Raw genomic sequence first — 24,189 nt, 5'->3', positions numbered from 1 at the left:
AAGGAAATGGAATGATTTTATTGGCCATGATGTTTATATTAAGTTCCAGATGTGAAGCAGCTGCCTGCACAGCGAGAGGCCCTGCCCCCCCCCATGTGCTATCTAGAGGAACTCTTATTAAGAGCAAGATAACGGCCCTGTTCAAATGTATTTCTGTATGTACAAAAACACAGAGGCTCTCACTCACAGCACGTGACAGAGCAGACTTATGTCACGTATGAGTTGATTAATGGGAGACAGTTATGAAGCAGGTCTGCTCTGTATTTAGAAATGTGCCCCTAAAGTGCAATTTATTTGCAGATATAATGTTACCCTATTTCAGGCCCGATTTGCCTGAGTGGAAAAGTTAATATTGAGGAGTGGCTGTTCAGCGTTTTTGGGTGGCCCCTGCACATGTGAGATACACGTCGTACTGTGCTAAAGCTCAGTATCCTTTAAACGGCAGTGACAGCGCTGCCGGGATCACGTTACCTGTCACAAAGCCAATTTGTATTTCAAATTTGGTTCAAACCAATCTCCGCTGAATCTTACCGAGCTCTTTGCAGGACCATGACGAGCACTGGCACAGAAATAAGCAGAATTACTTCTTCTTTATTTTCTTTTGCTTCAGCCTCACTGTTGCTACAGCGCTGTAACTGTATGTCCGTGCAGTGATACTCACACTTACTGTGGAGCAGAGACTGGTTTTTGGTAAAAATCCATGTTGGGTGTAGCAGGGAAATTTGCTTCATTGTCTTTTTGTTATTTGTTACTTTGCTCTCTCTCTCTCTCTCTGTCTCTCTCTTTCTCTCCCTCCCTCATTTGAAAGTCATTTATTATGAAGATGTTTTCTTTTTTGCACCGCATTACTGTAGCCAATCACGTTCTGTTGTGATGTGCTCCCATCTGGTTCCCAGTGAAAATGCATCACTCCATTAACATTCTCTGTGATCTAAAGGATGCTTTAATCTAAGACTATAAACTTCACTTAATTACATCCTCCAAAAAGAGCTCTATTGGTACAAATGCAGTTACAACAAAGAGGACGACCGTTTTTGCACGTCAGAGGCGTTCAAATGGCTCCTGAACCTGTTTACTTTTGTCATTGAATCATATTTCTATGATCGGATTGGAACGTACATTTTTCTTTCTTTATGACTGAGGCCTGTGTTGTTTTTTTTAGTGAGAGATGTTAGGGTTCCATTTCCCTAAAGAAAAACATGACCATAAAAATTGAGTTGAGAGGAGTTTAAACAGAGTCACTGTGTAGCACACTGGTGACTTTACAGCTGACCTTTCATGCTTCTCTCTCTCTCTATAACCTCTGGTCATGTTCATAATCGCTGCCTCTGTGCGTCACGCCACTTTCAATTAGTCAAAGTGTCTTCCAGTGAATTTAAAGCAAAATGGCGTGGAGGAAAACAAGACACAAAGACACAATACAAGATGCCAGGCAATCCCTTTAGCCACGCTGTTGTAATAAAAACAGGCACACAACTGATGCAACATTACAACAACAAAAAAAGAATGTTGTTTGTGTTTTTTTATATAAGGACTTGACAGAAAATTGTCAGAAAATTAACCCCAAATAAAACTGTGAAAATCCCACTTCCTGTTCAGTGTCAGTGTCTCAAAAGTATCCTTTTAATTATGATTATGACTTTTTTTGCCTTCTGCTCATCCAGATTCTTCATTCCACCAGTAATTCATACAATTTGCACATTTCTTTATGGAATACCTTTTAAGTTTGGTAGTTTGAACGTGAGGACACGCAGATTGAATATACGACCCATAAGTGTGTTTGTAAGTGTGTAATCGCAATAGAGACCATTCACCCGCAGTATGAGTGTTGAGGACTGCAGGTTTAGAAGAAGCTTGGGTCATGAGAACTTTTATTCAAAGTTCTCTCATGCAACTTGGGACATTTTTGTGGTCAACGGGCCTTTGTGTTTTTAGTTAGAGTGCTTGTTTTGGTGCTTTGTTTCAGCATTTTTAATTCCAGTTTTGATGATAATTCAATTGTTGGAATTTTTCCACGGGCAGAAATCTTTGAAGATTGTTGCTTTGTCTACATGCACAACACTGACACTAGATGTGTGCACACAGAAACTAATGCTAATACTGACCAGGATGTTTCGCTGTCCTCTGTAAAACAATGCAGCAATTCTCACGACCATGATAGAGATCAAAATGATCATTCTGTTGTATCCCCATGGTACATCTGCTCGTAGCTATGAGGTGCAGATATCTGGTATTTTCTTTGGTTCTTTGCATACATAATGGAGATGGGGGACTCAGATTTAACTGTCAGTTCCTCTCCCGTCTGCTACTTGTATGGTTAGACTGGCTTCCACTCTGGAGCCAGTGAGGGGAAAACAGAGGACAGCAAACTCCCGAGTGAATTATCCGTCTTCATTTTTGTCCTGTCTTGCTATCTTTTGTCTCCCTCCAATATAAATTCCCCACTACGGGACTAGTAAAGGACTATCTTATCTTATCTTTATATAGAAGTCTTTTTTCTTTCTTTCTTTCCTTCTTTCTTAGTGTCAGCAGCAAGATCGATCTCCTCCTGTACTTTCTTACCTATGAGGTGATGGTTTATGATCAATAAATAATAAAAAATCAATCATATGGAGATTAAATAGCCTATACATACACTATGATGTTATTTTATTTTGTAAACGCAATGATATAGCACGCTGTATACAAACATTGACGACGCATTGGGGGGGTTATATATATTGGTAGGGCTGCAACTAACAATTATTTTTAGAATGAGTAATCTGTCGATTATCTTCTCGATTAATCTGAGTATTCTTTTGTCCATAAAATGTTAAAGAATGCTGATCAGTGTTTACTTAACCTGGAAATCATGATGTTCTCAAATCTCTTTCAGTTTTAATGATTTTTTTGTCAAATGCAGCAAAGAAACCAGATAATATTTAAGCAGCTGAAAAATCAGAAAGCTTGTATTAATTGTTTGGTTTTTTAGAAAAAAAAACCCTATTAAACCGATTTTATTCGCATAAAATAGCTTTAAATAAATATGTCGTGTCGTGCTTTAGAAGTTGTATTTTTAATTTTTATAAATGTTTTATTTTTTTTACGTTCCTCTGTCTTCATATCCTGTCCGAACGTCTCACTTCCGGTGTTCGCCACTCGCTGAGGAACAACAATGGCGTCCTGTAGTGAGGTTCGTTGTTTTCTTTTCCACAGTACATTTTCTCAGTTGTGTTAACGTTGTGGTACGTTGGATTATTGTGTCTTATATAATTTATTTGATATCTTAAATTTAATATCGCCCCGCTGAAACTCTCTCACTTTGTTGTGTTAAAGCTAAACGAGGTTAGCTAGTGCTGTTGAGCTAACGTTAGCTCGTTAGCCGTTGCCGTTTTCAGTTATTTCTGTCTCGTACGTTCACCTCGTCGTGTCTATAATATGTTTATCATAACGTCTTATGTTTTTGTTTTGTTTTTAAGTCACAACTGTCTTCTGGTGTGGGTTTTTTTTATCAGGGATCTCGTACAGCCACCGAAGAGGAAACAACCGATTCCCCTGCGGCACAGAAGAGAGAGGCGAGATTACGAAAATTCCGAGAGTTACACTTTAAAAGGGTGAGTTGTCAAAATGTGCCCGGTTAAATCACATGTACGTTGTGGATACACGTTTTCTATAAGTCGTGGACTGACTGACACTGAGCTGTGAACAAACAAACACACACAGTAGCACTTTCGGTGTTGTCAACAACAGTATTGTTCTGCACCTAAACCACATTGATGCTGTTGGTACTTGGTATTGTATTTCTGTTGGTTCCACTTAAACACAGCTGTTAAACATGCATTATTCTTTTCTGCAGAATGAAGCACGTAAGCTGAATCACCAGGAGGTTGTGGAGGAGGACAAGAGACTGAAACTTCCTACAAACTGGGAGGCAAAGAAAGCCAGACTGGAGTGGGAGCTTACTGAAGGCCAGAAGAAAAAGGTATTTCAATGTCTAAATGATACTGATAGTTGCTTTACTTACAGAATTAGTTAAAATAACACTTATGATGTATTATGTACATGAAACTGGCAATTAACCGTGTCTCTAACGTTGTCAGATTGATAATGTTTGAAAATAAAATTTAATGATGGCCAGACAACAGTTCAACAGTGCAAAATCAGCTGAGTGATTCATAATTCAACCTATACTTTTCTGTATGTTTAGCGCAGGGTGCTGTTGACGAAGCTGTGTAAAATTAGAGTTGCTATCTTTAATCTTACTCACTGATGTTTTTATTTAGAAGTTTGCAAAACTATCTTACATCAGTCAAACAACAAGCAACAGCCTTTCAAGTTCATTTATGCTATTAGTCCTGCCTTTAGGTTACTATAAAAATAACATAAAAATCTTTCTCTGCCAGGATTGTGCGGACAGAGGTGAGAACTATGACCAAGTGAAACTGCTGGAGATCACTGCTGATGATGCGGCGCGATGGGAGAGGAAGAAAAAGAAGAAGAACCCAGACACTGGATTTGCAGGTGTGTGTTAATGCTTTATTTCATACACTATAAAATGTGTCATCAAGTCAATTAAACAAAAATACTGTTGTATTGTTGAATCCACATTGCTATGCATTTCTGCTTGTATGTTCTGCTCTGCAGTTTCATTCATACTAAGAAGAGAGTTTGCATCAATCTAGTATTACAGGCATCCATACTCCTTACGTTTAATTCCAGGAGTGGTGCTTAATCACCAGCAGTTCACCCTATTTTGAATCCACTTAGTTGTTTTCGTCTTTGACCAGAACAAGAGCACACCACCAGTGGGACTGGAAAGTGTTGTACTACCTGCAGTTTGAATGTATGGTCCGTGATAACATTAAATGTTTGGCTGGTCCCCTGTGTCCGTAAAGGGTACGTGTGGCTGTACATACAGTACATGGGAAGACGATATTTGTGTCGTTTTTGAATCTGGTCTCACTTCGTCAATAGCCCTCTGCATACTAACTGATTGGACGTGTGTAGTGAGCTTAGTAGTACTGACTGTCCTCAGAAATAATAGCAGCATCCCATAGCTCAACATGTTTTGAATATTTAACGTCATCTCTAATTTGACAATGCTTTATCACATTTTGAACAAGGTTTGATGAATTCTCTAGACCTGATTCAGATGAACAGCTCGTTACCAGGCTTCTGCAGAGCTTGTTGACGAGCTGACCATCTGAATCAGGTGTGTTGGAGCAGGGCAACATCTAAAACATCCAGGGCAGTGTTCCTTGAGGACCAGGGTTGGGAAACACTGCTCTAGACATTCAGTGTGTTTAGATGCATGTTAGAAGTCCGACTAAGACAATAATTTGGTTTGCTTAATGTCATGAAAACACATTAGTCTGACCAAAATTAAGCTTGTCTTAATCGGACTAACATACCTGGATAATAAGTCACGAGTTCACATGCAAAAATTGCTTCATTTAGTTTTTAAAAGAATTCTACATTGATTATCTTTCTCTTCTCTTCACTCCTAATATGAATGACATTCTCTGTTTAAGACACTGCAATGGTTTTCACTTAATGACTTTGGAATCTCTTCTGAGGCAAATGGATGATAAAAAATGTAATTCTTTTGTAAAGTTTTTAGTACTTCTCTGTATCATGTGATTGTTTGATACGTTTCCACTCCGTAATCACACTGTGATATGTTGCTGCTAAAGATGACACTGTCCTACACAGCTGTAGTTCAGAGTAAATCCAGTGGCAGCTTCCTGGGAAAATTATCTCACATTGCTCCCACTTACGTCTTCTAAAAAAAAAAAAAATATGGCTGCCATCTTTTGCATCAAACCTTTCACGGCATTAAAACCTCAGAGGGGAAAGTTACCACCAGAGGGGCTTCAAGAGAGGAAGGAAGTAGAATTGCCTCTTCATCTCTGCTTAACCAGCCACAGGTTTTGTCACTGAGCGTTGTGCCTGCTTGCTGTTTGTTCCGGTAATTATCCTCCAGTCATTTGTTTTCCCTCTGCCTCACACAATGAACTGCAGGTTATGCTGAGGCCCAGTTGCGACAGTACCAGAGGCTCACTAAGCAGATCAGACCAGACTTGGAAAGCTATGAGAAACAGCGGCAAGAATGGTGAGTTTAAGCCTCTGTCCCTTCTCCCTTTGCTGTGGCGGTAACATATGTGTCTTTTAATAGTTTACTGAGATACACAGACACCTTACCATGGAAAGAAACATCATCTGCTATGAAGAAAAATATACATCAAGGCATCTCTGGTATTAAAACCGTAACTGTGACATTTTTAGTCAAGTGAAATGAATTGTAACGACTTATTTTGCACCATCATCTTAGCATTCCCCCATCACATGTGCACAAAGCATTTTCTATAAGCTGAATCCTGTACCCCCTCATATGCCCTGGGGTTAGTGCTTCTCCAAAATAATTTAAAGATACAGAAGTGTTCCGGCATGGTTTACACAGTAAGCTTAGAGATAAGATCAGTGCCCACAGGTTTTCACCCCAGTAGAACGAACACATTTAGTCTTAAAGCCATAGAAGGATGACCATAATCACAATGACGGTATAGAGAAGTCACATAACAGAGTCTGTTAAAATGGTGATTATCTGTGGTAATGAATTTCTAATTTGTTTGCTGGTGCTCCACAGTGGTGAAGACTTCTACCCTACAGCCAACAGCCTGATCCACGGCACACATGTCCCCACAAAGGATGGAATCGACCGCATGGTGGAAGATGTCGAGAAACAGTAAGTGATACTCTGAAAAAGGCATTAGGATTCAAATTCAGTCAGTTCATTATGTTTTATGTCACCTCAGTGGGCAGACCATAAACTTTCATATCGTTCTTCAAATTCTGTACACTGGAAATAACAGAATTTATTAAGAAATAACAAGAATCCCTGGAAACCAAATGATCAAACTAAAACACTGTCCTTTTGAATGTGAAAAAAATACTTGCTTAGTTGAAATCATAGGGATTGAAAGTAAATTAAATGTTTGCTTTTTTTGTCACGTGTCATATCATTTGCCACAATATTTCAGTTTCCTCTTTAAATGGTTCATAGAATTAACATAATATTGTTAATCAGCATTTTTTTCCATAAATTAAGTAAATTAAGTAATGACGTTATTATCAAGCCGTTCATCCTCTGTGAGCTCACTACCATCTGGGTCATCCTCGCTTGCTGTGATTGGCTGGAGCGACGCAAACGGGTCAAAGACGTTTTTGTTCGTGTCTCATTCTGATTTCTGGCTCTGGCACACCACAAACGTCATTTTGAGATGAAACATGAGACTGTACCAGTTGTCGTAAATTATGTGTGGAACCACTGAGTTTAGGACTTTTGCCAACTCTGAAGAGGGGGGGGTTTGTTGTGTGGGAACCGGGGGCCGGTGGGCTGAAGAACTCAGCCGCAGAGTCTCGACCTCAATGCAAGCAGCTGATAATATGATCTAAATAAGGTAACTCATCAGCTAATAGTGAACGTGAGTTGTTTGTCCAGTTGCATTTTCTGGTTCTTTTACTCACTCATAAACCCTGGAGCATGACACCCTGATCTGTTTCCACTGCGGGGGGTGTGTGTGTGGGCCGGATACGTAAAGTATGGATACCAGCACAGCGCTGCGTAGCTCATATAATTAATTCTAATGGAGGACATCCAGTATTCCGTGTTCTTTCTTCCATTTATCACAAGAAGAGCTTTGTTTGAGAGAAGGCAGCAGGCCGCCATGTTTCCCTCCCATCGCACGTAAGTGATGACGATTCTCTGTCGACAAATCAATAAACCGCAGTGCGTCTACCTCCGTCCTTAAGCCGAAAACTGGGACAGTACCGATTTATTTCTGTGTTCTTTATGTTTGACGGTGCGTGACGTACCAAAGTGAATCAAACTGAACCGCTTGGTGGAAACGTGGCTCCACATTTCTGTCGGCTCATTTATACTCCAACAGAACAACACTGCAGCTGATACAGACTTGGTAAATCATCTTTCCTCTCTAAGTATCAAATAGATTTAGCGCTAAAACAACCCGAACTGCCAGCCTGTGAACATGTGGAAAGCCTCTGTTTTAAAACATTTTGTCAGCTTCCTTTAATTGTTGGCTGTTGACGATCATGTGATATATTAAGGCACAACTTAAAGTATTAATAAGAACAGCTTAAAATGAATTCATCCGAGATATTCATTACATAATATAGATCATTTTTAACTAAACCAAAAAAATGTAATTACACCTTGTCTTAAAGAGACTGTATTCTTTGATTAAATTGGTTTCACTGTTCATTTTATGCTGATTCAGTTTGAGGATTTCTGGGTGATGGAGATTTAACTGGCTCTTCTCTCCTTTGCCCCCACATTTTTATGGCTTTAGTCAAAAATCAGGCACTGTTTGTGGTTGTTGTGGCTTATCAGTGAATATAACCTCATTCCAAACAAATGGTAACGGTTCTTCAACCTTTATGAAAATCAGGTAAGAGTCACAACACTGAGGGATCATACATACTTTGATGTCCCTCACGTTAAAACAGATGCTTACCTCAAACGTTTTCGGCCTTCCGCCGTTTTCTTTGTTTTGTTTTTGCCTTTGCTACAGACGTCCCTTTCACGTTTTATTACCCCGGTCTTTCCCTGAGCTGTTCTATATTTGAGACAGTCCAAGGCTTGTGTTAGAGATGCGACTGTGGGGCATTAGACAAGGATTGAGTTTCCAGAGTATGACGCACAACAATGCTTTGAAGACACAGTGAATAAAGTCTGCAAATTCACAAATTGACTGTATTTTCCTCTGTGTATGTGTGTTACGTTTTCCGTCGCCACTCCCCTTGCCAAATTTAAGTGCACACTGCCAAATTATTGCCTGTAGCCAATTATTGTTAATGGATGTGTCACGGAGAGTGGTCACACTGGTTTATGGAATCCTCCCTAAGCCGCCTTTTTTTTATTTTTTATTTGCTATTGTCAGGATCGAGAAGCGGGCCAAGTACAGCCGACGCAGGGCCTATAACGACGACGCAGACATCGACTACATTAACGAGAGGAACGCCAAGTTCAACAAGAAGGCAGAGCGTTTCTACGGCAAATACACAGCAGAGATCAAACAGAACTTGGAGAGAGGCACAGCTGTCTAGTGCCAACAGTCGCTTCAGTGGACGTTGTCTATTTTTTGTTGTAACAGTCCTGGGTGTAACTTTTTTTTTCTTCTACCTACTAAAGAGTTCATGCGTAAAATATTGGACCGGGTAATTAAACGCAGTTTCTCAAACATCATATATCACGCAGAGGTTACTTTGAAGTGAAAGATGATTGAGTCGTCTGCAAGATTTCGTATGTAATGAGCAGTGTTTCTTTGTACATTATTAGAAATTAAAACACATGTTTATTCTTATCCTTGTGTTTTTTTAAATAAACCACTTCTATTAATCTTGCACACTTGTTGGTTTTTCTGTGTGTGGTCTCATGACAGAGACCTTTTTGAGCGTGAGAATGAACTACCAGCAATTATCATCAAACCTCGGGGCATGTTTAGCAAAGCGATGCCAGCCAAAAGAATGTTTGAGTGTAGGTACACACACACACACACACACACACACACACAGATAAGGACCAAAAATTGAGCAATTCAATTTAGTTATTATCATCCACATCTCAGTCTAACCAACTTGCCCTGAGCTGTGACATGAGCAAGAAAGTCTTGTGACTGGAGAGGAGATAAAAGACACGAAAACCGGTTCCCATGCAAGTCACTCTTGTGTGAATATGGTGATATTGTACCCTCTACTGTTGACAAAGTCATCATATTTAACACTATTGTATGTAATATTGTTATATAAATAAATAAATGTATAAGATGCCTCCTAATGTTGCTCATGTTTTCAGTTTTGCTGATGAAAGTTAGTGAAGATCTTAAAATGACGGCTTTGATGTGCGACTCTGCTGTGGGTGTTGTTGGGTTGAGGTGGAGGGGGTTAAGTGTTCATGTTCTATGGTTGTGATATTTTTGTAGTCTTATCTGATTCACCGGAGGATGCTGGCTGGTGTCAGGAACAGCAGCACATAAATTCACCCACAGTGTGTGACTCAGAGAAGCTGACACCTTTGATTCTGTCGGGGCCAACTGCCAGAAACAATATGAAGGTGTGGGTTTGATTTAGGCCCAACAAACACAAGGGAAAAATAAATACCCTAGTTTTTTTTTGGGGGGGGGGGGTTCTTTCAACGGACAAAAAGCCTGCACGAAGCACCAACTGTTGCTTCAGACACAATAAAAACAACATTGAATATATAATTGGACAACAATAACAAGACACACCTGTCTGCTATTTTACAAGTATAATTCTGTGTGTAAATAACATTCTTATTATCATTAACGACACTCACTGTGATTTGTGTTTACATTCCTTATCTTCTGTCATTAATCAGAATTATCAGGTCCATTTACAGCAGGAGACAGACAGTCTGGTCGTGAGCTCTTCACAAGTGTGTGATTTAACCCCGGTATTACAACAGACTTTGACACGCGTCCAAATATCAGCCTGAAAAGTATTGCTTACTCACTCACCTGACAGATATGTTACCCCCCTCCTGCAATAATTCACCGCCATTTCAACACCGGCCAAAAACTTGTCAGGATTTAATTCACACAAGCTTTAAAGTGAGTAGCGCAGCAGCCACAACAGCAGATTATATCGAGTTACCCAAGAAAGAACAGGTTGAAATGTTCCAACCACCCATCATTTAAGTGATGGAGGGTTGGAGCTCATCCCAAAGGCAAAAAAAAGTCCTGGTAGGTATCTGAGTCAACAGCAGGGAAAGGGTTAGAGTCTACTGGTAGTTGCATCCTATCACCCATCACTGTCATTGTCATTTGTAAAATATGTCAAAAAAAAGCTGTGTCACTGCTTCGGATGAGTAGAGGCGTCAGTCTGTGTGATCCAGTATTGTACTTAATAGTGAGTAAAGTCTCCTTTAATCAATGTGATGTTTAAGTCGATGAGATGGAGTTGCTGTTCAGCTCAGCTCATCTATCCAGAGGTGCGCAGATACTGACACCATGTGGTCATAACAGAAATGGCAGCCAACTTGAATCTCTTTCACTGTTCTCTCTTGTACTGTGGTCACCTGTGCAGCATCACTCACACACTTCAGACAACAGATGCCCTTGAAAACAAGGCAATTGTGCAACTAGTAATACAAAGACAACAATAACTATTTTTTTGTAATTTAGGTCACATGTGCCTCTTAGCAATGACAATTACTAAATCCCTGACCTTTTTGCTCCAAGTATTTAAAATGTTTTCCGTTTAGCATTGAAGTACAGCATTACTTTTAATTTCCCTTTCAGTAATGTATAATTGTGTACTTATGGACTGTATATTTCTCATTTTTCAATTATTTATCTTTGATAACTAATGAGTTAACAAATATAATATAACCCTCAGGATTTCAGCTCAACAACTGGTTACAAAAACAACAACGACAATGTTTTTTTTCCCCAAATAGACTTTATTTAATCTATAGAAATTTTAAATACAATACAAAGGGCAAAAACAAAAAAAATCATCCCACCTGTACCGAATTCTTCACTTCATCCCACTTAACACTCTAATATCTGAAAGAAAATGTTGCCATGAATGAACATATCTACAAAACATTTACAGTATGTACAGTGTCCGTGTGTCCGTTGTCACACTAACAGAAGTGGCGTGATTTGACTGGAACCCAGTGACCGTAGGGCTTCCTCCTTCCAAAGCTGTCCACTCTGGACGTTACCTTTCCCAAGGAAGGTGCCGCCACAATGGGTTTGGCAATTGAATTCTAGAGACGAGAGAAAAGAAAAGAATACATCGTTATATGTTCTGGCTTTAAATGATGTTTCAGGAAAAATTCATTAATGGAACTTACATTAATACTGAAAGAGATTTCCTTCTTTCTGGGGGGCGATGTTGGGTTGGAAATGTCGTCAGACTCCGCCTCGTGGCTCTATTTCCAAAAGACAAGAAAGACGGACCCAGTTAGAAGTGTAAAACTCATGCTGTCGTGAGCTTAGACAGTTTGTGAAGTTCTTCTTCTAATAATCAATTAGATGGATGATATACTGAATTACTAATAAATTAAAACACTTCTATTGCATAGATTACCAAGTATTAACTCCCATGCATTCTTCCCACCCCCACACTGCTGTCAAAGACTAAGCTTAGCCATTCACTGAATACTTCAAAAAGGACAGACCCTGAAACTGAATAAGACAAAAATGCAAACAAAACATCAAATTAAAAAGGAAGTCTTCTCTGTCTAGAGTGGAAGAATGGTGGTGACGTTGGTTTCCCAGCCCCTCAGCACACGCCTTGTGTACCAACTTATCTTTGGCATACGGAGAGGAGTTCTTCGTCTTTTTATAGCTCTCTCGACAGGAATAGTCACTATAACGCAGTCCACACGCCTGCGCCCCATCAGTGAGTGGAAGGTTCTGCTAAATAACAATGACCCATTTCAACTGCAAGCATGAATACATTTGTATTGTCAAATTTCTTTTGCCTTTATACATGAAGTGCTGTAGTGTAATCTGAATTACTTGTACAACATTCAAGTATCTATGTGTGTAATTAGCACTTCAATTAAATGTGAATAATTTCTACGTGTGAGCTCATCTAAATATGTGTGAGTTTAGCGGCAGACCTCATTCATGATACAACATAACGGGAGTCATCAAATAACCTTTCCAGCAAACACCTATAGTCTTCACCCAAGTCACATGACAGCCTTTTAATCCCAGGCGCCGATGAGTGAAGGAGACCACTGTCATGTTATCTATGAAGACAGGAATAAATACAAGAGAGTATGTGTGTTCCCTTTGAGGTCCAAAGGTTAACACAAGACAGAAAATTGAACACAGCAGAGAACTCATGCGTATCAACAGTCACATGTAGACATTTTACCTTGCTCGATGTACTGCCACAGGTGTTTATTATCTTTAATAAACTGGTCCAATAGGAGTGCCTTCTATTTGCTATTCTGTTTTTTTCCTGTACAATCATCAATCAAAAGTTTATTTCAAAAATATCTGGACCGTAGGATTTTAGAATCTGGGTCTAAACCTTGTCTTGAGTGTGAGATGTGTTCTGTATGAAGCAGACGTTCACGATGAGAAACCCACCTGTGATGCGGTCCTTTCTGGGCCTTGTCTCACCCTTGTCTCTGGTTTTGATGACCGCCTTTGAGACTCGATCACCTCCAACAAGATAGGTTGTACACTCTCAGGAAGTTGTAGATGTTCCACGTCCAGGCTCTTTGTAGCAATGGTCTTTGCAGCAACGAGGAGTTCCTGTTTATCTGCGGATTTGATCAATTGATTATTCAGCTTTCAAATTTCATTCAGCCCCTAGGATTAACTAATACCAGGAGTTTTACACTAATCTATCCAATCAACTTACCTTCCAAACTTAAACTGAGCGAGGAACTAGAAGATCCAGACCTCGAGTGGCTTCTGTAGCTGTCGACTGGGGATCGTGAAACCCTGCTATCGAATCTGCCGACTGTCCTCTGGTGTCTTTTCTTATGGCTGTTGGAACTGGAGCGTGACCTGTTGCTTCTGCGGTGCGAGTACCTGTCTGGTGAAGGCGAGCGGCTGACGGAGCGAGGATGGGCCCTGACACGGTGTGCATGAGAGCGGCGGTGGTGGGCCCTTCGGTGTCTGTGGTGGTTGTCACAGCGACAGCGGGATGAAGGTCTATTGCAACGAGGGCGAGAGCGGGACCTGGTGCGGGGGGTTGACCTGCTTCTGGACGACGACGACGATGAGGACCTGTAATGTCTCTTGCGGTGTCCAAGCGCCCTGTGTTGGTCAGACTCGGCGGAGCGGTTGCTGCCACTGCCGCTGCTGCTGCGGGAACAGGAGCGCAATGAGGCAGGACTGTTCTGGTCAAAGATGACATTAATACCGTCACTCCAACGAGCATGGGCCATTTCTGAGTGAGATCCTTCCTCCTTGGCCATTAATTTGGTTTTCTGCCACAGGCTGAAATGAGACAAAAAGATCGTGTTACATTTATCCAACTACTGAAGGACTATTAAATGTGCCTGCTGATTTGTGCTTGTCTCAGAGCCCATTCTATGATTCACAGCTGCCTCTTTACATGTGTGTAGGATGAGGCCTTGTGGCTCCAAAGAGCTGGCTTTGTTCATTTTTAACGACCACTGTCCCAGTTTATTAGACCTCATCAACGCTAACAACACATGTAAAGGGCTGGAACTAGCATCGACAGTGAGAGAACTGTGTGTGGGTTGTCGTGGCAACCGTGGTAGGAGATCTAAATTAATTTAATTCAATTTTCTTTTTTCCTTTCTTGTCTGAACCACCCGTTTTGTTTTCATGCAAAGCGAATACACGAATTAAAATACCATATACCAGTATGAGTAAACATGGTTATTGTTGCATAACCGTTGGTGTCTCAACATTGCCCCTAGAGGGCAAAGTACAGCTGCGGGGCTAAAACGGGCCTGTGCTGGAAATTTCCAGTATCACACATGCTACAGATAAACGGCCTAGCTTTGGCTGCCGTCTGTTGCTAATGAAAATCATTCTAAATTCGATTATTTTAAACTAATTATATCATTAAAACCTGAAGACAACACAAATATAAAGCAGAATTTAAAAAGCGTCAATTACAACAGTTATAACATGTAATAACATTAGTCAAAGTCATGCTAACGTTAGCTGCCGCTGTGCTACTTACCAGGTCGGTTGTGGAATAGATCGAAACCTTAAGTTAAGTTGATAAAAGTGAGGTTTGTGAGAAGAGTCGCCTTGAGAAAACGAATCACAAAGTAATTATTTCAGGAAGATACCTCAACGATGTTGAAATAATGTTGGTTTTACGTCGAATGTTTCCCGTAAGAGCTGAGCTTTCTTCTCTCTGCTTCTGCTTTGTCACTAAAATGAAGGGCAGTGGGGAGGAGCTACCGACTTTCAAGTAAGCGTTGGAAAATTCCAGTCACGTGGTACTATTGTAAAATCTCGCGATATCTTACATAACCCTTGTGTTTTTTCCATGGATGTAGTATATAAGTTCTTATAATATGCCCATTGTTTTTTCCCAATAGTATGTAACTGCAGAATCTTAATGAAATTTTTTTTAGACATTTTAGGTATACTAAGGTACACACATACGTATGTGTATGTATTATACGTATATGTATATTATTATGATTTATTTTGCAGTAATAGTACATTTAGATCCACATTTCTGATCCACACTCCATACCAGATGGTGGCGGTAATGCACTAAGTACCCATAAAACCTAAACTGTGTACTGGTTGACTGCTCCCTTCCTTCCTCCCTCCCTCCCTCACGCACTCACGCCCATCGTTCCTTCCTTGTGCAAACTTGTCGCCGTACCCCTGAACTCGTCGTCGCGACTCAGAAACAGTTCACCCTTCCAGCCGAAAGATGGACGTGCTCACGGTGCTCCCGTCCAACTTTGGATACGTCATATTTACTTTCCTCTACAGCTGGATCATGCTGGGCTATTTAGCGGTCAAGGTTGGCGCTGCGAGGAAGAAGTTCGACGTGAAGGTAGTCAAAGTTATAGCAGTTATTAACCCAGGACATCTAAATGTGTGGATGCACTTTCATTTTCATTTTCATATTCATATGTGTGGTCTTTGCTTGACTTTGCAGTATCCCACCATGTACAGCGACAAGGAGCAAGTGTTCAACTGCGTGCAGAGAGCACACCAGAACACCCTGGAGGTTTACCCACAGTGGCTTGTTTTCCAGACTATTGCAGCCCTTGTCTATCCAGTATGTCGACTTTATTTTCTTTATTACATGTGTGGGGGCTTTCTGCTTAACCTACATATTTCCCTTTAGCTGCAATCTGAGGATATTGAGGGCTACAGAAGTATTTACACATTAGTATGTGGTGTGTGGGAGGGGCAAGCCTTATGATCTTTGGCACAGATTTAATTAGATAACAGAGCTAAATGACAGTGTCACCATGACTAAGCACTTTTTTTCCATTTACAGTTTGACACAAATCTCAACAACCAATGATCAAAATGCACATTTTTCAAAACTAACACTATCATTTATATAATCATTTGAAAGTTTCTGGATATGTTCAGCAAATTGGGTCACGACAATACCAGGATCAATGTCTGAGAGCCTGTGTTGCAAGGGTAGGCCAGTATGTACCCATTGTTTCTGATTCTCTGCATTTCATCATAGTTGTCCGCATCTGTGTTGGGAGTGATTTGGGTGACCAGCAGGTTTTCCTATGCCTGGGGATATTACACAGGAGGTAAGACAGACAAAAACACAATTCACCCTCTTTTTTCATGTTGACAGCATAAATGCAGTTTACTAATATCAATTAGTTTAAAGCTGAGTGTTTACATTTTAGTTAAAACAATTGTGAACAATCATATATGGATCATTGTTTTACTTTACACCAGAATTAGCCTCATATCAGGAGCCAGATCTGCTCTTCTGTGGCTGCCACTTGGGGCCACCATTTATTTATTTTAATAAGTCTTAATGGACAAACTTTTGAGTGCTACACAGATTCTCCAACACACAATACTCTGCTGCAACATGCAAGTATTCATTTTCAGAAGATGGCATATGTGCAAAAACTTAAAAAAACAACAACTAATCACTGAGGTCTTAAATCATTTCCCACAGTTGTAGTAAAATGATAGCAATTTTTAGTGATAAAATAATGTACCTTCATTTAATGTGTTATTTCCAAAATCTGGTGTTAAGAGTTAAAAATAAACCTGATCAAACATTATGCTGCACATAACTTTCTATCCCTTGTTTGTAATGATTTCATTTTAGTGAACGTTTCCTGTGTCCTGCTTTTGTTTTATTCCAGATCCATCCAAGAGGTTGAATGGTGCCTATGGCTACATTGGATACTTTGGAGTCATCTTTCTGTCCATAGCTGTAGCCTTGCAGTTGCTTGGTGTCTTTTAAGATGATTGTCATCTTGCAGTTTCTCCTTCTCACCGACAGGTTTTCTGATTCACAGGACCTCTCATACCAGTTTTCAGCCATAGAATGGCATTACACCTCTTTTAGGGAAACATGTTTTATTTACCACTAACAATGTACCACTATTTTTCTATCTTTTCATCCCAGCACTTAGTGAATGTGTATTCCATGTAATTACTGACAATAAACTAAATGCTACTGTCTTGATTTTAGTGTCTTTTCATAGTCTTCTACCCACAGTTGAAAGCAATGTCATGTGTGATTAATAACAAAGGGGTTAGCTGCAGGGAAGAAGGCCTACTTCCCTTCCCTTGTGACTCGCACATGATGGAACAAAATACCATGAAATCAGGCCTGTCGCTCCAAATGAAAGAACTAAAGACAATTAAAAATACAAGTCGGTTGAGATATTAGCTTCCTGTGAGATGACATACATTTTTTTCATTGCCATACATATAAAGGTAGATAGTTGATTCATCAAAGTGGGAAAAATATCCATTATCCAGTAGCTCATAAATTAGAATCATGTATTAATCACTGACTGAGCTACAGGTGTGCTAATGAGCCATGAAATAAATGTGTCCGTTTCCTGTGCTGCTGACAATAATAGCAATAATATAATAATAATGATATTCTTGTTATTTTTATTAAGGTATCACATCACATAAAAGGACCAAAGCATTGCATCTTATAATACCTGATTAACAACTGCTTAGCTAGATTGTTGTTGACGAGGAGAAGAAAAGCATCTGTGGCAAATAAATTCAAACTGTAGAGCAGCATTGTACCTCTTATTACTATGATTGTCACACTGAGACGAACTGTGGTAAGAACTTTGAACTGTGGAGGGAAGTATCACACCTTTCAGGATACAACCTGCCTAAGTATTCTTATTAGAAGTGTCACCCAGTTTTACTGCATGTAATGTAATGTGATGTGATGTATTTTAAAGTTCCGTTTTGTCCAACGGCCCCTGAACGCGCCGCCATCATCAAGCGTCTCTGAGGTTCTTTTATCAAACGGCGTGGACGAACTGCGCATGTGCGTGACTGAGCTCAGTCGGAAGCGAAGTCGAGCTAATCTAAAGGAGGTCTACATCAGAAACCGAAAATAAAAGGTAATAATCCGTTTGAAAATAACATTTCCACCGTGTAATGCAGTACATGTGTGCGTGTTCGTGTGCTACATGCACTGACGTTTGAGCTGTGGTGTTATTTTACCCCGACTTCGACACGGAGAAGAAACCTTCAAGGAAATGTTTGCTAATGCCAAAGCGTCGAACAAAAGAATCGACACGGCCTTGTTTTTATCCACTCTATGATCACGTCGTCTGTTCCTACAGCTGTGTCTGTAGTCGTGTTGTCACAGACCTGCTGATTATTTACACTATTAACGTGAACTTACATAGTGGTCAGTGTGTGTGTGAGCATCATCTCCACTATGCACTAACTGCGCACTAAAGTAGGCTCGACATCGTTCTCCAGATTTCAGTTATCAGTCAAATAAGTTGTTGTATATCGGCTTCTATGTGTAACTGGTGATGTTTTGACTGCCTGTCAGTGAATGATTGGTGTTGTTTTGACTGTGACACACTGTCGCTTTGAAATGAACCGGTCCCTTCTCTCTTCACAGAGCCATGTCAGGATTTCTGGACGGAATCCGGTGCGGAGACTGCGAGTGCAATGTGGACTGGGGCGAGAGAAGAAACGCCATCGCTTCTGTAGCTGCGGGAGTTCTGGTATTCACGCTTATTTCACCAGTCACCGAACACAGACTGTACACTGTTACACGTGTGTTTATATAACCTACTTTTGGTCTAGGTTTGAATGATTATTAGGGGATGTCATGTGATCAAGTGAAGTTCAATTTCACAGTAGCAGTTGTCAGATGTAAATATCAAGTTGTCCACCAGAGGGCTCTGTGCATGGAACTACAACAATATGACAGAATGAGAACAGATCACTATCACGTGACAAGTGTGATAATTAAGGTTAGGCTTTCGTCACATTAACAAATCATATCTCTTGTTGTTGTTCAGCCCACTTTAAGTTACGCCCCTGTCTTGTAAACTTCAGGCAGACCGCCCCCCCCCCCCCCTGTTTCTTTTAGAATAAGGTGTTTAGCATGATATTTGGAAGAGACCACAAAATCTTCATCTATACTCTGATCTCCATCACCTCAAACACTGGTGTCCACCAGTACCAGATCTGTAGAGGCGGCAAATGAAGTGCCACAAATATTGAGCACACATGCAGACTTTTACAGGTCCACGATAGTATTGTTTATTAATATGTAGCTGGAAGACTTTGATTTATGTGTTGGGGAAATGCATCTGTAATCCCCTCAGGCTGACTGTGGATCTTGTTGTTGCAGTTCTTCACAGGGTGGTGGATCATCATCGATGCAGCCGTGAAATATCCAGATCAGGGACAGTTCCATCATGCCTATCACACCTGTGGAGTCATCGCAACAGTGGCTTTTCTCATGTAAGACAGTTACTATTACAGCAAATATGAGCTCCTTCAGTTTGACAAAAATCTCATTGCAGGGTCCTCTCACTTTATGTTCCTGTAGCTTGTAGCCCCAGCCCCTGTCCTCAGTTTAAGCTGCTTTCACTCAAGCAATGAAACCCAGACCTTTTCTTGGGATTGTGAACTGTCTGCTAAAGTCAATTCATTCATATGTGATTTATGTGAGAACACAGCAGGAGATGCTCCGGGTAAGTCAGAGCATTTCCCACCCTTCACTGGGGTCCCCTGGACTTTCTCTTGCTGTTGTGAATGCATGCATGAATGAATGAATCAGCCTAAAGAGGCCTGTCTGTTAGTCTGATCATTCAAAAACTACTGAACCAATTTCTATGAAACGTGGTGGAGAAGGAAGACCCAGTGAATCATCATAACAATTTACCAACTACCAACGATGTGGCTGAAAGCTTCTGTAGCTTCTGTAACCGCCAATAAGTGGACCACAGAATGAGATTTTTATTTATTTATTTATTTATTTTAACAGTGTTTTTCTTTAGTCTTGAGGTATCTTTTTGCCTCATTGGTTAAAGAAAGTACCTTCTAACGTGTTCAAAATTGTTTAATTTTTGTTTTTTGTCATTTGACCCATTTAGGATAAATGCTGTTTCAAATGGCCAGGTGAGAGGAGACAGCTACAGTGAAGGCTGCATGGGACAGACAGGTGTGTATGATAATAAACCCACACATGGTCTCTATCGTGTATGCCCCAGTTTTCTTGGATTACACAAACCCATTAAAGAAAGTAAGGCGTGGAGTCACTCAGCAGTCCACCCTTCCTTATCTCTGATTGCAGGCGCACGAGTGTGGCTGTTCATCGGCTTCATGCTGGCCTTTGGTTCTCTCATTGCCTCCATGTGGATTCTGTTTGGAGGATTCGTAGTGCCTCGTGAGTCCTGCTAATCTCCTTTGCATGTCACACATTTCTGCTGATTACTCTGGAAACTGAAAGTTTTGGGGGTGTGGCAAAGTCATGAAAAGAGAATTTGTGCAAAATCCTACATGATGCCAAACTGAATCACTCTGTGACCCTGCTGTTTTTCTTGCAGAGAAAGCTGTTGTGTACCCGGGTATTGCCATCTTCTTCCAGAACGCATTCATTTTCTTTGGGTAAGTCAGTCGTCCTCAGTGACATGTCTCTCTCAGCTGATGCTCGTCCTTCACTTTCTTACACTGTCGTCCCGTCTTCACATGCAGGGGCTTGGTCTTCAAGTTTGGACGTACAGAGGATTTGTGGCAGTAATGGACTTTTGTGTCTTTGTGTGTCCGCTGTTAAACACTTTGCTTTCTGTATGGTGTGAGACAATGCTTTAGTGGTTGTCCACTTTATATATAAATATATATATAAACTTTTTTAGCTTTGATTTAAAATGTTTAATTTAAACTGTTTTCTGTACAATGGCTAAATCGTGGCTAAGCACAAACTATTCATTGTGAGTTTGAATATTTGGCACATCTTCAAATGTAGCCCTGTTAAGTTTGAATGGTTTACAGCTTGTGTATAACAAAAAGTGTGTATTCTGAGAGGAGTTGAGTGACTGCTATGACAGCACCAAACTTCATACACACTGAATGTTTTAAGACACTGTACACACGGGCAAATACTGAATGTAACCGTGTGAGGTTGTTCGTGTTTCTCTTGAAATAACACTCTGAACTCTGAAGCTTTGCCACCATCCACATTTATTGTTCATGGTTAGTTTTGCTTGGACTATAATGACCAGAAATCAGCAAAGGTTTCACAACTGTATATTTTGTTTGCGTACTAGAGATTTGTACTTTACTGCAACACTTCAATTTTGCTTGTTTAACAGCCGAACCATGACGTCATTGTCCGGCAATCATGGCAGCATTAACATACACATACCAAACAGTGAATAAATCTTTCATTCATCGTTTTTGCTGCTTTGATTTTTTCTCTTCCTTAAGCACTGCACAAATATAAACATCTCATTACTTCATTGTATTTAAAAAAAAAACATCTATATACATCAGTATGAAAATAGCTTCCTCCTCCAGTGTTCCGGACTGCGTCTACTCCACGTTCTTACTGTCTTTTTGCAAGATGAGGAAACTGTAAAATGGAAATAAAATTGTAAGATGTAGCGCAATTAGAAAATGGAATTATCTTCCTGTAGAGAAGAAAGGAATATGATATTGATTACATACCTCCCAGAAAGCCTGGTCATCATAACACTTGTTTTCTTGGGGCGGTCTCCAGAAGTCCCACTTGAGTAAAAGTCCTTTTTTTAACAATAGTAGATTAAGATTACAAATGGGAAACAGTATTGATATAAAGTGCTGTGCAGAAGAGATCTGTCGTTTTAGCAATGCCATAATGACACTACAGTATCATTTAGAGATCATTTTATTGGGACACATCTAGAAAATATGGGAAACATGAACCTTAATTAATGTTATTGGTAAAACCAATAATATGTCCTACTATTTCATGTTGACAAATATCTGTTGTGAAAAGGATATTTTATGTCAAGTTTATTTAGAACTCATTGACAGCCTCCTAATATATATACTGTAAAACCAACTTCAGTCACATGACGCTAATCCTAATTCCAATGATCATAGAATTTGGCAGACATACTCATTACATATGTAATTACACTATTAAAAATGGGTAAATTACCTGTGATGATTCCCATGGACAAACTTATAGCGATGGTGGCGAGGAGAGCACAGATATGAAATACAGCAAAGCGGATTGCCCTGTGAATGAAGGACACGAGGTGTCACACTGTGTGTGTGTGTGTGTGTGTGAATGTGTGCTGAAAATCTGATCATATGATGGAATGGACTCTTACGTCGTGTGATCATCTAACTCTTGAACCTCCAGGATGAGACGTATTAGCCACCCCAGGAGACCGGGGAGTCCATGGGTGCTGAGAACAGTGCAGGTGTCGTGGCATTGAAATGCAAGAAGCATTTGTGTCTACAAAATAAGAGATGAATCAGGAATTCTAATGTGTTAGGCAAGCTAATATACCTTGTCTAAGAGGTGACAGTCAAAACCTTTAGGTATCGGTGTCCAACGGTCGAGACGACTGTAGCAGTGAGTCCAATTGTCATGGCTACCCATGGCTGATAAACCGCTGATATCGCGACGCTAACAGCGACACCACCGGCAAGGATACATTGCTGCATATGGATCTGACAAAGGACGGAAGACACAAGCTCAAAGACAGCTCATAAGCTCTTTCAGTCATGGTGGATTAATTGTGTGTTAAGAGATCAAGTGTCAGATCGTACCAGGTTGAGTTTTCCCTTAGGACTGGAGAGCACAGACATGGCAGCTGCTGCTACAGCACTGACAGCCAGGGCCAGGTAGGTGCTACACACGGCCCCGAGCTTCCTCCCAGGAATACGATCATCCACAAGGACGGAGTTAAAAGTTGGCCAAAACATCCAGAGAAACAAAGTCCCTGGAGACAAGAGGACATGAATGATCTGGGTTTCTTTAATTAGTGCCGGAACTTTAGGATTGGCCTCACAGAAGGAAATGTATTACAAACCTAACATGGAGAACAGTCCAGATCTTTGGTCAAATTTCTCCTTTTCAAACCCCTGCTCTGAACCTTTCCGGTACATGGTCCAAGTCAGCATGAGTCCAAAGAAAGTCCCAAAGATGTGAAGCATCATGATGCTGTTCAGCAGCTGAACCTGAAGAGTTATCAGCAGGTTACCAACAAAATCTGGACAATCCTACAAGCACTGTGCACAGTGTGACGTGAACATGCTCGATGAAATCAAATGTTGCTTACCTTGAGCCAGGTCTGCAGGACCCATTTATTCAGGATAAACCCTGACACCTCCAGCAGGGAGATGAGGATGAGTTGGACAGGGTTGGTCCTCCCGAGCACGGCTCCAATGGAAATGAGGACGGAGGCCGTGCACATTTCAGCATCTATCAAACTGAAATGAGACGTGTCAGAACTAGATCTGTAAAAGAATCATATGAGAAATGTGGTAATAATGCTGCCACCTTCTCAAATCTATCCTGATCTTTCCTCTGAAGGTCTCAATACCATTGAGTATAATTGCCCATTGAGTGGCCACCACTGCCACAAGTAGAGTGAACGCAGAGGCACTGAAACCATAACGCACCAGGAAAGTGCTTAAGAAGCCAAAACCTAGAATCAGCATCACGTTGACATCCTGGAACACTGCAGGAGAAGAGCAGGCTTTAGAATCTGCCACATGTCTGAATCACAATACAGTCGAGTACAGTGTATTTCAGCTGAGTTTTCAGGAGGAAAACCAGATCATCTGCTCAAACATAACTACAGCAGTAACTGTAGCAGCTTATCAGTGTCCAACAGTGATAAGAGGAGCCCCTCCCCACACTCACCACAAACAACATGTCACTTCATTTAGCTTTATTTAATAACATATGTGGAGAACTTTAAAATCTTTTATTATGTTTTTCCTTGGAGAATTATTCAACTCAAACATGAAAAGTCTATTATTTAACCACTTTCACATCCTCTACTCACTTGGGTAGACGTCGCTGAAGGAGTCCCCGTGTGCGCGCACATGGATCTGGATCTCAGTCTTAAAGTAAAAGATGACAATGAAAGCGAGCTGCAGGAGAAGCAGCGTCGGTGCCAGACAGGAGCGCAGACTTGGTGCGTACCGAGGAGCCATTGGAGATGTTCTCTGCAAGTTACCTTCTAATCCA

At 40.6% G+C, this 24,189-nt stretch overlaps 5 protein-coding genes across 11 annotated transcripts; 3 read left to right on the top strand and 2 right to left on the bottom strand.

The window, feature by feature from the left end:
- Nucleotides 1-3,112: 3,112 nt before the first annotated feature.
- Nucleotides 3,113-9,402, top strand: syf2 (SYF2 pre-mRNA-splicing factor). The gene is made up of 7 exons (XM_058616244.1): nt 3,113-3,172; nt 3,495-3,593; nt 3,836-3,961; nt 4,383-4,500; nt 6,001-6,091; nt 6,626-6,724; nt 8,940-9,402. Exons 1-7 carry the CDS (start codon nt 3,155-3,157, stop codon nt 9,103-9,105), a joined length of 717 nt encoding a protein of 238 aa, XP_058472227.1. The 5' UTR covers nt 3,113-3,154; the 3' UTR covers nt 9,106-9,402.
- A 2,056-nt stretch (nt 9,403-11,458) lies between these two features.
- On the bottom strand, nt 11,459-14,925 carry rsrp1 (arginine/serine-rich protein 1). Of its 7 annotated transcripts, none has more exons than XR_009233833.1 (6): nt 14,710-14,924; nt 13,408-13,991; nt 13,131-13,306; nt 12,913-12,999; nt 12,692-12,784; nt 12,130-12,446 (listed from the first exon to the last, which is right to left on the bottom strand). XR_009233833.1 is itself a non-coding variant. In XM_058616305.1 (5 exons), exons 2-5 carry the CDS (start codon nt 13,967-13,969, stop codon nt 11,666-11,668), a joined length of 942 nt encoding a protein of 313 aa, XP_058472288.1. In that variant the 5' UTR covers nt 13,970-13,991; nt 14,710-14,921; the 3' UTR covers nt 11,459-11,665. The 7 variants fall into 7 exon arrangements, 3 of the variants coding, with proteins under 3 accessions (XP_058472288.1, XP_058472289.1, XP_058472287.1); XR_009233834.1 differs by having other exon boundaries at nt 12,130-12,443; XM_058616305.1 differs by lacking the exons at nt 12,130-12,446; nt 12,692-12,784; nt 12,913-12,999 and adding exons at nt 11,459-11,791; nt 11,879-11,956 and having other exon boundaries at nt 14,710-14,921.
- Nucleotides 14,926-15,317: 392 nt separating this feature from the next.
- Nucleotides 15,318-17,178, top strand: mgst3b (microsomal glutathione S-transferase 3b). Its single transcript, XM_058616308.1, has 4 exons — nt 15,318-15,549; nt 15,655-15,777; nt 16,204-16,276; nt 16,853-17,178. Exons 1-4 carry the CDS (start codon nt 15,424-15,426, stop codon nt 16,951-16,953), a joined length of 423 nt encoding a protein of 140 aa, XP_058472291.1. The 5' UTR covers nt 15,318-15,423; the 3' UTR covers nt 16,954-17,178.
- Nucleotides 17,179-17,701: 523 nt separating this feature from the next.
- On the top strand, nt 17,702-21,394 carry tmem50a (transmembrane protein 50A). Its single transcript, XM_058616307.1, has 7 exons — nt 17,702-18,088; nt 18,604-18,709; nt 19,345-19,457; nt 20,093-20,160; nt 20,293-20,385; nt 20,546-20,606; nt 20,694-21,394. Exons 2-7 carry the CDS (start codon nt 18,608-18,610, stop codon nt 20,737-20,739), a joined length of 483 nt encoding a protein of 160 aa, XP_058472290.1. The 5' UTR covers nt 17,702-18,088; nt 18,604-18,607; the 3' UTR covers nt 20,740-21,394.
- rhd (Rh blood group, D antigen) lies at nt 21,162-24,182 on the bottom strand. Its single transcript, XM_058616303.1, has 10 exons — nt 24,005-24,182; nt 23,494-23,674; nt 23,273-23,423; nt 23,024-23,171; nt 22,761-22,933; nt 22,524-22,661; nt 22,316-22,443; nt 22,141-22,220; nt 21,666-21,739; nt 21,162-21,570 (listed from the first exon to the last, which is right to left on the bottom strand). The coding sequence occupies exons 1-10, from the start codon at nt 24,153-24,155 to the stop codon at nt 21,544-21,546; spliced, it is 1,251 nt and encodes a 416-aa protein (XP_058472286.1). The 5' UTR covers nt 24,156-24,182; the 3' UTR covers nt 21,162-21,543.
- Nucleotides 24,183-24,189: the final 7 nt, after the last annotated feature.

This window comes from Solea solea, chromosome 18 (assembly GCF_958295425.1).
Source record: "Solea solea chromosome 18, fSolSol10.1, whole genome shotgun sequence".
In the NCBI taxonomy this organism is placed as follows: domain Eukaryota; kingdom Metazoa; phylum Chordata; class Actinopteri; order Pleuronectiformes; family Soleidae; genus Solea; species Solea solea.
The sequence above is the reverse complement of the archived record's forward strand: the minus strand, read 5'-3'. Positions and strand labels throughout refer to the sequence as shown.